The sequence below is a fragment of the Siphateles boraxobius genome, unplaced genomic scaffold (genome assembly GCF_051911475.1).
Source record: "Siphateles boraxobius isolate OS27281-9 unplaced genomic scaffold, OSU_SipBor_1 92, whole genome shotgun sequence".
Lineage (NCBI taxonomy): Eukaryota > Metazoa > Chordata > Actinopteri > Cypriniformes > Leuciscidae > Siphateles > Siphateles boraxobius.
The window spans coordinates 2,489,066-2,503,614 of NW_027509222.1; the positions used below are offsets into that span (position 1 = coordinate 2,489,066).

At 39.7% G+C, this 14,549-nt stretch overlaps 1 protein-coding gene across 2 annotated transcripts in view; it reads left to right on the forward strand.

Moving 5' to 3' along the window:
• Positions 1-7,244, forward strand: part of jakmip2 (janus kinase and microtubule interacting protein 2) — a 51,794-nt gene extending 44,550 nt beyond the window's left edge. Inside the window, exons 18-22 of one of the 2 annotated variants that reach the window (XM_077224800.1) lie at positions 120-197; positions 1,936-2,139; positions 2,854-2,919; positions 3,064-3,137; positions 4,445-7,244. In XM_077224800.1, coding sequence (XP_077080915.1) covers positions 120-197; positions 1,936-2,139; positions 2,854-2,919; positions 3,064-3,114 — 399 coding nt within the window. In that variant the 3' untranslated portion in view covers positions 3,115-3,137; positions 4,445-7,244. The remainder of the gene's footprint in view (positions 1-119; positions 198-1,935; positions 2,140-2,853; positions 2,920-3,063; positions 3,138-4,444) is intronic. The other variant, XM_077224799.1, reaches the window with a different exon arrangement.
• Positions 7,245-14,549: the final 7,305 nt, after the last annotated feature.

The following is a 14,549-nucleotide window of genomic DNA, read 5'->3' on the forward strand; positions in this document are numbered from 1 at the left end:
AAATTGCCCGGAGTTCTCCTTTAAGTAATTAAATTTGGCACACTCAGACTAATGTTTTAATTGCACCTACCACATGCATACAAATGCTGCTTATAAAAACGCTGACGGTTGACTTGCAGGAGATGTTCTGCAAACAGAAGGGATATCTTGAGGAGGAACTGGACTACAGGAAGCAGGCGCTAGACCAGGCTTATATGGTAAATTATTGATCCATTTTCAGGCATTTCTTCCTTTTATGAACTTCAGTGAAACAATTTCTATGATGTTCTGTTTTAGAAAGTGGTATATGTTGTGTTAATTTTGATATTTTGTGTTGTCGAGTCTGTTAGAAAGACATAGCGGTATACTCTTCCTCTGTTAATGATGTACCATTTTTAGTGTTTTTATTTAACATTTAGTTTCGTAGTCAAATAGATTTTCATTATAGTGCCACGAAAGGTTTGCCTTGTCAAAATTCACATGGACACGTTCACTCTACAACAGGAGCCACAAACGTTTTCTTTGTTCTAAAGCGTATTTTGGCACTATATTTTCTGCATTGGTGCTCTAAACCATGAACCAAAGCAACCATCTCCAACTATTATTTGATTTTAAACAAAAAAGTAAAAATATGCTCCCACTTTATATTGTGTCTTTAAATACAATGTACTAACAATCAAATTAATCAATTGATAGACTGCAGTGTACACTTGTTTTTGTTACACTGTACACTACTCAGAAAAATACCTGCATATAATTACTGTCATGATTTACACACCCTCACACCCTCATGACGTTCAAAACCTGTAAGAGTTTGGTTCGTCTTCGAAACACAAATGAAGATATACAGTATATCTCCATTGACAGTCAAAGCAACTACCACTTAATGAAGAGATCGTAAAACGAATCCGTATGAATCAAGCGTTTCAGTCCAAATTTTCTGAAGATACTCGATCGCTTCACATGATGAACAGATTTAATTTAGGCTTTTATTCACATAAGACCATATACAGTACATGCGAGAACAAAAGAGGTTTGCTCTTGCACATCAAGCAAGTACTTTTGAGCTTCTGTTTATGTTCACTGATCAATGTTTATATGTGAATAAAAGCCTAAATTAAATCTGTTCATTATATAAAGGTATTTAGTCTCTTCAGAAAATTTGGACTAAACCGCTCAATTCATATGGATTAGTTTTATGATCTCTTTATGAACTTTTTGGTAGTCACGTAGAGTGACTCTGCATGGACAGAGATCTCTCAGATTTAATTTAAATATCTTCATTTGTGTTTCGAAGATGAACGAAAGTCTTATGGCTCAAATGAGTAAATGATGACGTGACTCATTTTTGGGTGAACTAACTCTTTTAAACCTAACTATACCCCCAAACCTGTCCCTAAGCTTACCCGTATCCTACTTCAATAACAGCAAAAGTGTTTTGCAATACAAAATGAACACAATAAGTACATTATACCAGACATTTGTTTTGTTTGTTGTTGATGTAATGACATAGTAGTTAAAGACACGTATATAACCTCTATAATAATATATATATGTGTGTGTGTGTATATGTATAGTATAAAGTATAGTATATAAACAGTATATACTTTATTGTAATTTTTTAAATGCAATGCAAGAGAACCTTACCGTCACAATCTGTAACTGTACGTGTGTATATAGTATAGTATATATAGTATAAAGTATAGTATATAGAGTATATACTTTATTGTAATTTTTTTAAATGCAATGCGAGAACCTTACCGTCACAATCTGTAACTGTACGCGTGTGTGTGTGTATGTATACATAGTATAAAGTATAGTATATATAGTATAAAGTATAGTATATATACAGTATATACTTTGTTGTAATTTTTTAAAATGCAATGCAAGAGAACCTTACCGTCACAATCTGTATCTGTATGTGTGTGTGTGTGTGTGTGTGTGTGTGTGCAACAGCAAATCCAGGAGTTGGAGGCTACTCTGTACAACGCACTGCAGCAGGATAAAGTGATCAAGTACGGAGAACCTCTGGACGAGCTGCAGAAGGACGAGTTGCGCTCGGCCGTGGAGAGACTGCGCAGACAGATGCTTCGCAAGAGTCGAGAGTACGACTGTCAAGTTCTGCAGGAGCGGATGGAGCTGCTCCATCAGGCACATCAGGTCCGGCGCACAACAACACACAGCACACCTTCTCTACAACTTAATTTAAATGCATGTGCCGCACTTTCAAAGAGACAGGGCACACTGAATAATTTTAAGTTTATCATATAAAGTTTGTTCCTTTTTTGTTTTTCTTAAAATGTGTAAGGACTGGAGGGAAATCTAGGAGATCCAGTTGCTCTGTGATGTGGTTGAGGGCATTTTGCTGGCATGGCTAAATGTATGTATCAAATATGATACATCAGGCTTTTGAGGAATGTTTATTTTCACATCCCTCAATCATCATTGTATTCATCATCTGCTATTCATTTAATCCACTGAACACCTACAGGAACCTAAATCTGCTTAATATGATATTCAATAAGAGTCAGAAACAAAAGACTGTTAATGTGTATACAAACCTCTCATACTTGTTTAAATGTGTTGGTTTCGTGTGATGTAGACCTGATGCAATAGCTGTTATATACAGAAGAGGGCAGCAAATAATCAGGAAATACCTAATATAATACCAAAGCATATAGTAAAACCTACATTTTTTATTTTCAGTTGTGCATTCAACTAGTGGCCTAGTAGACTTTTGGACGGCGCTGTATTTATGTTATTGAGTGCTGTGATTACTGTACAGTAATCACTGACCTCGGCTTTACAGCGAGATTACTGAGCGATAACACACTGAAGATAATCACACTGAAATGAGTGTTTCTCTCAATGCAGAGGATCAGAGACCTGGAAGATAAGACTGACATTCAGAGGAGACAGATTAAAGATCTAGAGGAGAAGGTGAGACAGATTTATAACTTCTGTTGTTACGAGCTGGCAGAATGATCATGTCTCCTGTTGTTTGTTCTAATATTAATGTTGTTCATTTTCCTATCCTCGCTTAATACTTCTTCCTTTCTTTCCTTCTTTCTTTCTTTCTCCCAGTTTCTATTTCTCTTTTTATTCTTCTCTCTTGCCTTTATTCTTTGGCCTTGATGTCTGTGACATCTCCTGCAGAGGTGAGTGTACAATCTTTTCGGCTCCCTCGTATTCTCGTTTTTTAGAGGAAAATATAATTGATTCAGAAAGTTTTAGACCCTGACTGAGACTAAACTACTGTATTAGGGGTTTGTGAGTCACTGGCTGATATTGCTGAGTACATTAAGAACATTACATGAATCATGACATCTGTTTATTGTGTATTGAAAGGGAACTACTGCAGTTTACAGCAATTAAAACCATAATTACTTGCACATTGGTATTTCAGCTTCCATATTTTCTTTAACTCTGGTCCTGTTCATCTGTCGGTCAAAAATGACCGTTTTTTTATTTTAATGATATGATTGTACTATATTTTAGTTTGACAATGTTTTTTATTTAATGTTTTGTATTTTTATTGCATTTTGATGGTACTTAATTATATTTATGCAATAGTTATAATCCTTTTGTTGACATTTTGAGCTTGGACCTGGAAATTTCATTTCCAACTTACACGGATGAGCACTGACTGAAGTTTGGTCTCTTTTTAGAGTTGACACTTGGCAGATTATTGCTGAAGTAAAAATAGTTTCAAAAAGTGAACTTGGAAAAAAAGTTACAAATTTTGTTGGCTGCAGTACCAAACACTTCCACTAGATGAAATTATATTCCCATTCATTTCCAACGCAGTCACTTTTGACCGTGAACAATACAAGTGTGACTATTTTTTTCAGGATCATTGAACTCTTTCAAATCATGTCCTTGATTTTATTTGTGTGTGTGTGTGTGTGTGTGTGTGTGTGTGTGTGTGTGTGTGTGTGTGTGTGTGTGTGTGTGTGTGTGTGTGTTCACACAGCAAGTGCCAAAACATTTTCCAAATTACGTACCATTTTGATGAAGTAAAAAACTAATGACCGAACAGACAGCACCAGAGGGTTAAATGATATTCCTTTTATCCTGTTAGATCCTATTTGGATTCATTTTAAAAAACAATTAAACACAACATATGAGTAACAACTGTAGCAATAGATGAGTTTCTGCTATTTTTGTGTACATAAACCCAAAGCAAACAATGCATTCTTTTGACATCTTGTATCACACTACTTGATATATATATATATATATATATATATATATATATTTTTTTTTTTTATAAAGAATTTATATATTTACATTTATAAAATTACTGAAACAACATGTTGCATTTTAATTTTTTGCAATAGTTTTTAATCATTTTTGGAATTGACAACTTGCACCGAATAATATTGTTCATTATCCTGTAGGATTTGAATGGTTCCTCCATGGGTGTATGTTGAACTGATCTGAGTTTTTGTCCTTGCGCACACAGGATTTGAAGCAACCTGGAGCTGTCGCATGCAACTGCAGTCGTCCGGTTGTTACGACTCAAGATGTATTACTGGCTGTTTTGTTTTTGCTTGTGTAGAAGTGGGAAATTCAGAGTTAATGATGATGGATTTTATTGGGATTATCTGCACTGGATTTGATTAAACCTCTGTGGAGAACCAGGACAGAATGCTTGAAATCACACTTACAGATCAATACAAGCGTGACAAAAACACAATCATCAACCCAACTAGAGGATCATGGATTATCTCTGCCATGCAGGGACCCGCCATGATCTGCTGCGACTGCTACCAACCACAACCCACAGACCCCTTTCTTTCTTTCTCACTCTGTCTATCTGTCTCTCCTGCCACACACACTTTGGGAAATGAAAAGCGAAATGGACGCCTTTGCAGGAGTAATGTGTGCTGACTCAGGGCCTGTTAGTGAGGTGACTGTCGCATCTCTGTTGTCAGGATCCCTTAGGAGAGGTGTCTTCCTCACTGCCTGAAAACTGAACGGACAAAGAGACAGGTTGAGAGAGAAAGCCAGACCGTCCAATACAGACCATCCACCCTAGCAGTTTGTGTTTACCCCTAGAAAAGTTGAGTACTGCAACCAACCTGCTGTTCAGTGGAAAAACAGCCTGGTTTTTAATATATTTCTTTTGTATTGTATCGGGCCTCATTCCTCCATCACAAGCAACATTTTTTATGTAAATTATTCTTAAAAACATTAATGCGTAAAGGTTTACTGATCACTATAAAAAGTGATCAGTTGACTTAACTTAAAAAAATTGAGGAAACCCATTGCCATAAAATTATTAAGTAAATAAACTTCATGCTTAAAGGAGCATTGCGTAGGTTCTGAAATTTCTAACCGTTACTGACACCAGTGGCCGTTAGAGAACGGCGGCCAGTCTCATGCTTGTTCTCGGTGCACACACTCATAAACAATAAAAACAAAAACCACAAAAACAATAAATTAATATATATTGCAAAATGGCCTGTAACTATGTCTTACCTTTGCAGTAAAAAGAAAGCCAGCTCGGGGTCTGTTTTTATACCCAGCGCTGACCGGAGCTCCCTCCAAGAATCCAAGAATCCAGAGCCGCTCCAATGTTGACTCTTGTCTTTGCCCGACGCCGGTCACTCTCTATCTTGGCCGCAGTAGATGAGGCTTTTATTTTTAAACTTACGAGGAGTTGCCGTGGGTGTCTGGATTGTACTGGAGGCTGGTCGCTTCTTTCCGTCCACAGAGTCCATTTGATTCACGATACTGCTAGCGATTGCCGGATTTGCCACTGCTTAATAATGGCCGGATGTAAGCCCAAGTAGACGAGAACGCACATGACGTCACATTTTGTGAATTTTCCCGCCAATTCGGACCCGACTCCTCAGCACACAATTGAGTCTACAGGCTGATAGAGGCAACCGTGGTGGACATTAAGGTGTCATTCTTTCTATTACATTATGGTTTGCTCATAAATGTACAAATGAAAACTCTATCTTAAAGATTTTTTTAAGTAAAAAGCTACGCAATGCTCCTTTAGTCAAAAAAAGGTAATTTTTTCAATTAAGCATTGTTTATTTATAATAATTTTAAGGCAACGGGTTTACTCACATTTTTAAGTAAACTGAACACTTTCTACAGTGAACAAATTTTTTTTTTATGTAAATTGTTGCACCGTGCAAGTTGCCACACAAATAGCCATTTATAAATTATATAGTAACATGCAACAGTTTATGAAATGGTTTCATAAGTTGTTATGAAATTGAAGTAGCGACAGATTTTTTCTTCCATATTGTGACCACAATTATAGAAAAAGAAAATATGTAGTTTAGGGACTTAGTTTTAGGATTTTAGGATGTGCATATTGCGACAAGGCCTGCATACATCACCAGAGATCCAAAGATCAATGACAAGCAACATTTTTTTTTTATGAATCGTTCACAATAAAATATTTAACATGCATTGAGAAAACAGAATGGGTGATTTTTCATTTTATGCCGACTTTAAACTGTTGTTGTGTAAATGATCGTGCCATTGGAGAGTTAAAAAGTTTTTTGCCATACATTTTCGCACCATGCAAATTAACAAAAATAAAACCAATCAGAGGTAAACAATCACAACGGTTTATGAAAGTTAAATGGTTGTTGTGTAAATTGTACCATGTAACAAAAGAGTAATAATAAATCCTAAAATATTGCAAATATTGTGAATTTGCGAATTTAAAACCATTCTGTAGTAAATAGTCACATCATTAAACAAAGGTTCACAAATGAAACTGTAAATTGTCACATACTGACTGCTTTTACGAATGATTTGCACAGAAACTCAGTCTGCTTGTGGTTCATGAATGAGGCCTATTGACCAATAATATTCCATGTCTATGAAGATCAGCAGTTCCTCTTTCTGACTGCAGTGTAATATATATGTCTGTTGATAAGTACATGTGTCTCTATATCCTCCTGATGTGAATACATTTCTCCTTCTGCAGCTTGAGCAGTAGAGTTACTTTGCAGTTTATTCTTGCGATGTATATTGTAGTGACAGCTGCAGATGTGTTTCCGCCTTCCTCGATTGTCCCTGTATTTAATCATCTCTTCCCGGAGCCTAGTTCTTTTCTACTCTTTCAAACGAACAGCTGTAGCGTACCAGCAGGACTTTCACTAACTGGTTTGTACCGAATGATCTTTCTAACTCCCTTTAATTGGCTGTCTCTGGCTTGTAAATATGTTTTTGGGGCATTCTGTATACCAGGTTTGGCTTCATTTCATTAAAGTCTAATATCTCCTCAGAAATATGATAATCTCTCTTTTTTCACCTTTGGACACACTGAGAACACGCTGCTCTCAGACACAGACAGAATATTAATATGCAGAATATGATGTGTCTATATTAAAGCTGCAGTATTTTGCCTCCATATCGCCATCTCTGTTTGAAACATTAAGTTGCAAGTTACCTGTGGAGTTATTTATTTAATCTCTGATCCCCACATCAAAGTGTGATGGTAGCTGAACAAATCTGAGGGTAATGGGATTAGTTTCGAGTTGACAAAACCAGACAAATTCTTTATTTGAAGTAACTGGACTTCATAAAAACAAGTTAACAAGACGTTTCGGTGTTCATCCAAACACAATCTTCAGTTGTAAATACAGGAAGTAACACTGGCAAATGTACACCTACTACAGTCACATGATCAGCACACAAGTAGAAGTATAGTACAACCGACTTCAGTTGTTAACCAGACAGCAACATAGTGTCCCATTTATAAGTCAGCCCAGATCTGGCCCATATCTGATACGTGTGGAATCCACGTGTACTAGATGTGGGCCGGATCTGGGCTGACACTATGTTGCTGTCTGAGTAGTGAGAAGGGCAGGCTACAACCTTCAGAACTGCCACCGACCAAAATGCATGGAGCAATGCCCCTCCCGAATAGATTTATAATGGGAGGAAGACAGCAACATAATGTTGGCTCAGATCTGGCCCAAATATACATTTGGATTACCAGATGTGGGGCGACTTATAAATAGGACATTGCCTCAGTAGATGTGCCAAAGTTTTCTTCTTCTCTTTGATTTCCGACAGATTTTGCCACAGGTGCCTCTCCATTATCACCATCGCCACCATTGAACAACTGATGGCAGCAGTCATGTGCTTGGCTGCCCAAAGAGCCAAGTCTGTGGACCGGGCGAAGTTCACCTAAGGTGACAATCCCTTCCCCTGGTCTAAGTCCATAAGCAGCCCGACCTGCCGCTGCATCTGCCTTACCTACGAGCCGTGAAGTGGTCCAACGCGGCTTCGACAGTAAGACTGGAGCCCTCAATAAGGATACATAGCTAGGCAGCCTTTCTTCCACAGGGGGCATCCTCATACACCTCTGCTCACATAAACCCTCAAAATTTTTGTCATTTGAATGTTGGAAGGGAAAAGTGCATGCCGAGTATGGTTTCTTCCAAGACCTCTCCACATCAGTGTGAATGTCCGGAAGGAAAAAGAAAGCTCACGGGGGAGGGGCGATCATGGCCTGCCAGACAGCAACATAGTGTCGGCCCAGAATGGCCTCACGGGGGAGGGGCGATCATGGCCTGCCAGACAGCAACATAGTGTCGGCCCAGATCCGGCCCACATCCGGCCTCACGGGGGAGGGACAATCATGGCCTGCCAGACAGCAACATAGTGTCGGCCCAGATCCGGCCTCACGGGAGAGGGACGATCATGGCCTGCCAGACAGCAACATAGTGTCGGCCCAGATCTGGCCTCACGGGGGAGGGGCGATCATGGCCTGCCAGACAGCAACATAGTGTCGGCCCAGATCCGGCCCACATCCGGCTTCACGGGGGAGGGACAATCATGGCCTGCCAGACAGCAACATAGTGTCGGCCCAGATCCGGCCTCACGGGAGAGGGACGATCATGGCTTGCCAGACAGCAACATAGTGTCGGCCCAGATCCGGCCCAGATCCGGCCTCACGGGGGAGGGACGATCATGGCTTGCCAGACAGCAACATAGTGTCGGCCCAGATCCGGCCCAGATCCGGCCTCACGGGGGATGGGCGATCATGGCCTGCCAGACAGCAACATAGTGTCAGCCCAGATCCGGCATCACGGGAGAGGGACGATCATGGCTTGCCAGACAGCAACATAGTGTCGGCCCAGATCCGGCCCAGATCCGGCCTCACGGGGGATGGGCGATCATGGCCTGCCAGACAGCAACATAGTGTCGGCCCAGATCCGGCCTCACGGGAGAGGGACGATCATGGCCTGCCAGACAGCAACATAGTGTCGGCCCAGATCTGGCCTCACGGGGGAGGGGCGATCATGGCCTGCCAGACAGCAACATAGTGTCGGCCCAGATCCGGCCCACATCCGGCCTCACGGGGGAGGGACAATCATGGCCTGCCAGACAGCAGCATAGTGTCGGCCCAGATCCGGCCTCACGGGAGAGGGACGATCATGGCTTGCCAGACAGCAACATAGTGTCGGCCCAGATCCGGCCCAGATCCGGCCTCACGGGAGAGGGACGATCATGGCTTGCCAGAAAGCAACATAGTGTCGGCCCAGATCCGGCCTCACGGGGGAGGGACGATCATGGCCTGCCAGACAGCAACAAAGTGTCTGCCCAGATCTTCAAGAAAAAGGACAAGCATTAGCGGAGCTTCTACACAAATCTTTTTGCATTGAGTGTTGGATATCAGATGTTAAATATTTCCAAAGTTCGTTAGAGTTGCAGAAACTTGATGGCGTGTCTGATTAAATCACAGGACAAATACCAGTCCTTTGCTCTCTTTTATTTTAAGTTCAGGATGATTAAGTCGTGAGTAATTCACATGACATGAAGTTCAAGGATTCACATGGAGCTTGGAGATTCACATGGAGAACAAGATGTAAATGGACAGGTGTTAACGGATGGACGGGATGTACAAGATGGTCTAAAGTCATTAACGCATCCTAAGGAAAGGACTCAAAGGACATGGTTGGGTGTCCATTCAAACACCCACACCTCACCAATGCAAAAGAAACAATGGAAGGAAGTGAGGTCTACTTATAGACCTTGAGCAGGGGGTGTATGGGTAATGTAGTGCGCTAGATTTAGTAGTGTAGTTTGCTTGGAATTGTGGGATATATAGTACAAATGTATATATGGGTAAAAAAAGGTAAAATTAAAGAAAAGGGACAAATTCACAACAGTGAGAGCATTTAACTCCCTTGAGAACTGAATGCCTGAGCTCTGCTCCAAGGTAGATAACCCAGAGCTCGTGTTTGTGTCATCTGGTGTCATAATGCAAAGACACGAGGAACACACAAAGCTCCTGAAGACAAAAAGCTGATAGCATGTAACTTAGGTGCACTATATAAAATCTCTGTAATGTATCAGTTTTTTCATTGTGTGTGTGTGTTTGTGTGTTGTACTGGTAAACCCTACGCAGTGGGGACAAAATGTCACCACAAGGATGGCAATACCAAAAATCACATTTTGGTCCCCATGAGGAAAACAGTTTGTAAATCATATTAAATTATGTTTTTTTGAAAATGTAAAAGTGCGGAACGTATTCTGTGAGTGTTGTGTTTATGGGTTAGGGAATGGAATATACAGTTTGTACAGAATGAATCTCATTATGTCTATGGAAAGTCCCTAAGTGTGTGTGTGTGTGTGTGTGTGTGTGTGTGTGTGTGTGTGTGTGTGTGTGTGTGTGTGTGTGTGTGTGTGTGTGTGTGTGTGTGTGTGTGTGTGTGTGTGTGTGTGTGTGTGTGTGTGTGTGTGTAATTTCATATTTGGAGTCACTACTACACCACTATATCAATCATATATTAAAATGTCTATATGAATACATTTGGGTATATACATTTTAATAAAATTACATCTTAATTTCAAATATGACATTAAGCGTATTGTAGCTATTTCTGGTAGTCTTTACAATTATATTACAGTTATAACATTATTATCAATTTGTCAACTAAAAATTTACACAATTTCTAAGGTTTACAATATTTATAAGATGCTACGCATTACCATTAATAGGAATGGCAGAAAATGTTATTAGCCAAAAACATTGTTTTATACCATGCAAGTGATATTTTTTGGCAGCATTTGGTAACTTACTGCAATGTAAATGCAATGTGTGCCTTTGCAAAGAACAGTAAATTGATTGTAGAGAAATTTAAGCTTGATGTAGATGAAAGGCAGTTGAGGATGGTTAAACAGAGTGCACTACATCAACAAGAAGTATTTGTTGTAACCTCTCTGTAACCAGAGAAAGTTAGTGCAACTTATACCCGTTGTACTTCCCTGACACTAATGCAATATTAACAACTTCTCTGCTTCCTCTAACACATGTAACTTCAGCCACCTGTAATACCGATGAGTGTAACGTATCTCTGGAATATGCATTGGCTGGAGTATTATGAGTTAGGGTTGAGAACTGCAAACATGTTAAAATGTCTTATGACACAGAAATACAAAAACCAGAGCTCCACTGTGATAAGCCAATCATTTCATTAAGGTTTCATAAGTGAATCTAAACATGCAGCTGAATGCTCTGAGCAATCCAGGCGGATGTAGTGCTCGGAGATCATTGGTTGCCTACTTATCAGTCAACAATGATTACAAACCAGTAGGAGGTTTGTAATGTGCCAGGTGGAGAAGAGTGTAATGCTGTCTGGATGGTGATAATTAATAACACCAATTATCTGTAAAAGATGAGTGTCTGTCTGCCCATCCTTTTGGTATCATCCTCCCCATTTCCTTTTTGAGATAGTCATTGCTACAACAGCAACACATCTCAACTTTAGTAGGATAAATAGATAGATTAATGTATAGTTGAACAGCACTACAATGCATCATATTGATAAATGATTTATTAAGCTGATAATGCTTGTCTAGTATAGCCTTGTTGTGAGAAGATCTCTCATGCATTTTTAATTCTAAAATGGCCAACAGTCTCCCTGTTGTATTGTGAAGGAAACACCGACCCTGCTGAAAGCCTTATCGTAACAGATGGAGTCTCAGAATACGAGACCATTTACCCAAATACGGTTAATTAATAGAGCAATACTAAAATAAACATCCAATGAAACAAGAAACACGCACACCAACTCTGCCAAAGGACAAGGAAAAATAGGCTATACAAAAACAACACACAGGTGAGAACAAACCGGAAGGAGAAACAAAAACACAAAGAACAACCTAAAACTCAACTAAACAAAAAGACACTTATGTAAATGTATGAATACAGTAAGTAAAAAAGTTACTACAACTGGAAAGTTAAAAGTCCAACAGTAGATATAAGGAAATGTATATGAAAGCTTGTTTCCACCACAGAAATAATTGCAACTTTTTATCTCACAATTGCGAGTTTACATCTTGCAATTCTGACTTTATTTCTCAGAATGAAGCGTTATAAAGTCAGAATTGCGTGTTATAAAGTCAGAATTGCAAGATCGCAATTACCTTTTATATTTTTTATGCTGCGGCAGAAACAAGCTGCCACAGAAATGTGCAAATAACAATTTATCTTCGATGGTTTGTAATTATAACACTCATACTGTATGACCGAGAAATTTAGGTAAGTGGTAATAATTTTTTCCTAATTCATTTTCGTAGTCTCTAATAGATTTGAAAAAGAAAATCTATTGCTAAAAGCTTGGAAATGTTTTACGGGTCATATAAAGCACATTTAAGAGGATCTGTGTTTGAACTTATGAATTCACAATTATTATTGCTAATCAAGATGTTCCATTAACCTCTCTCTTTCTCTTCAGATGGTAGAAAGGCATCTCTGAACTGACAGAAATGAACACTGGTGTCAGCTTCATACCATCTTCACTTATAACTAGATTTAGAAATTGCATTTATGGATTTCATATTGCCTTCTCATTTTAAAAAAAGAAGAAAAAAAAAGGGAGTAACATACTTGTTACAGTGAATAAAATGGTTAAAGGCCTCCTGAAATGCAATTTTTTTTGTATGAAAATGTCAGCCTTAAAGGGATAGTTCACCCAAAAATGAAAATTCTGTTTTTAATTACTTGAAAATTCCTTCTCTGTGGGCTTCGATTCAGTTCACATAGTTTAACAGCGCAGTGCTTCTGTGTTGTACGTACAACACAGAAGCGCTGCGCTGTTACACTAGTGAACTGACTCGAGGCCCACAGAGAAGGACATGAATAGTTGAAATAAAGTCGTTATTTTTGATTTTTTTTGCGCACAAAAAGTATTCTCGTCGCTTGATAAACTTAAGATTGAGTCGCTGTAGTCACTTGGACTATTTTAACGATGTCTTTAATAACTTTTCGGGGAACAAGTGTCAATCCCTTAGAAGCCTATTGAGGAGTGATCCAGCTCTCAGATTTAATCAAAAATATCTTAATTTGTGTCCCGAAGATGAACTAAGGTCTTACGGGGTTGGAACAATTTTCATTTTTTTGGTGAACTATCCCTTCAAGGTTATAAGCTTGTGTGCTCCAAAACAATGACAAAATTCACATTTATGAGATATAAGCATTCAAAAACGTACAATCTCTCACTTCCACTAAAATAGATCACAGATTTTATGACATCACCGCGGACTTCAGCTTCTCATCTCATCTTCTGTCCAATCAAATGCTCTCTAGAATCTAAAGCTCCGCCCCCTATGCTATAAATACCACCTGGCCAAAGCGACCGTTGACAGACACGGAGCAATATGGGTTGGAGACGTGTGTTCGGTTGCTCAAACGCTCGAGTTTTATTCCACTTTCCAACAGTACGTTGGTTAAGAGTGAAATGGCTATAATTTATTCACCTCTATTGAATCCAACGTATCATCAGCGCTTGGATTCGCTTCCATGGTGCTGTCAAGAACGACTTGCAGTCTGTGAGGTAAACTAAACGCTATTGGCTAGTTGAAAACTGGGAGGAGCCCTTCAATATGTCCCGCCTTAACTTCCTGTTTCAGTGGAATTGAACATCAACACATCATACAAAGCTGTGCGTTACAAGGCACTTCAGTGGGCCTTTAAGAGGAAAAAGATTTTTATCCAGTGTAATGTGCTGCTTACTATTGGATGATCCACTGGTTGACAGTGAATTGCTCTCCCACTGTCATCTTTGTTTTGACACTTTTATGTCTGTGCCTTTGGGTAGAGCGGTATGTCATACTCAATATAGTCTCCTACATCACCACTTCACCAGGACACAATCTATGACCCCTGCACCAGGACACAATCTATGACCCCTCCACCAGGACAAATCTAACATGACCCCTCCACCAGGACACAATCTATGACCCCTCCACTAGGACACAATCTATGACCCCTCCACCAGGACACAATCTAACATGACCCCTCCACCAGGACACAATCTATGACTCCTCCACCAGGACACAATCTATGACCCCTCCACCAGGACACAATCTATGACCCCTCCACCAGGACACAATCTATGACCGCTCCACCAGGACACAATCTATGACCCCTTCACCAGGACACAATCTAGCATAACCCCTCCACCAGGACACAATCTAACATGACCCCTCCACCAGGACACAATCTGACAGGACCCCTCCACCAGGACACAATCTATGACTCCTCCACCAGGACACAATCTATGACCCCTCCACCAGGA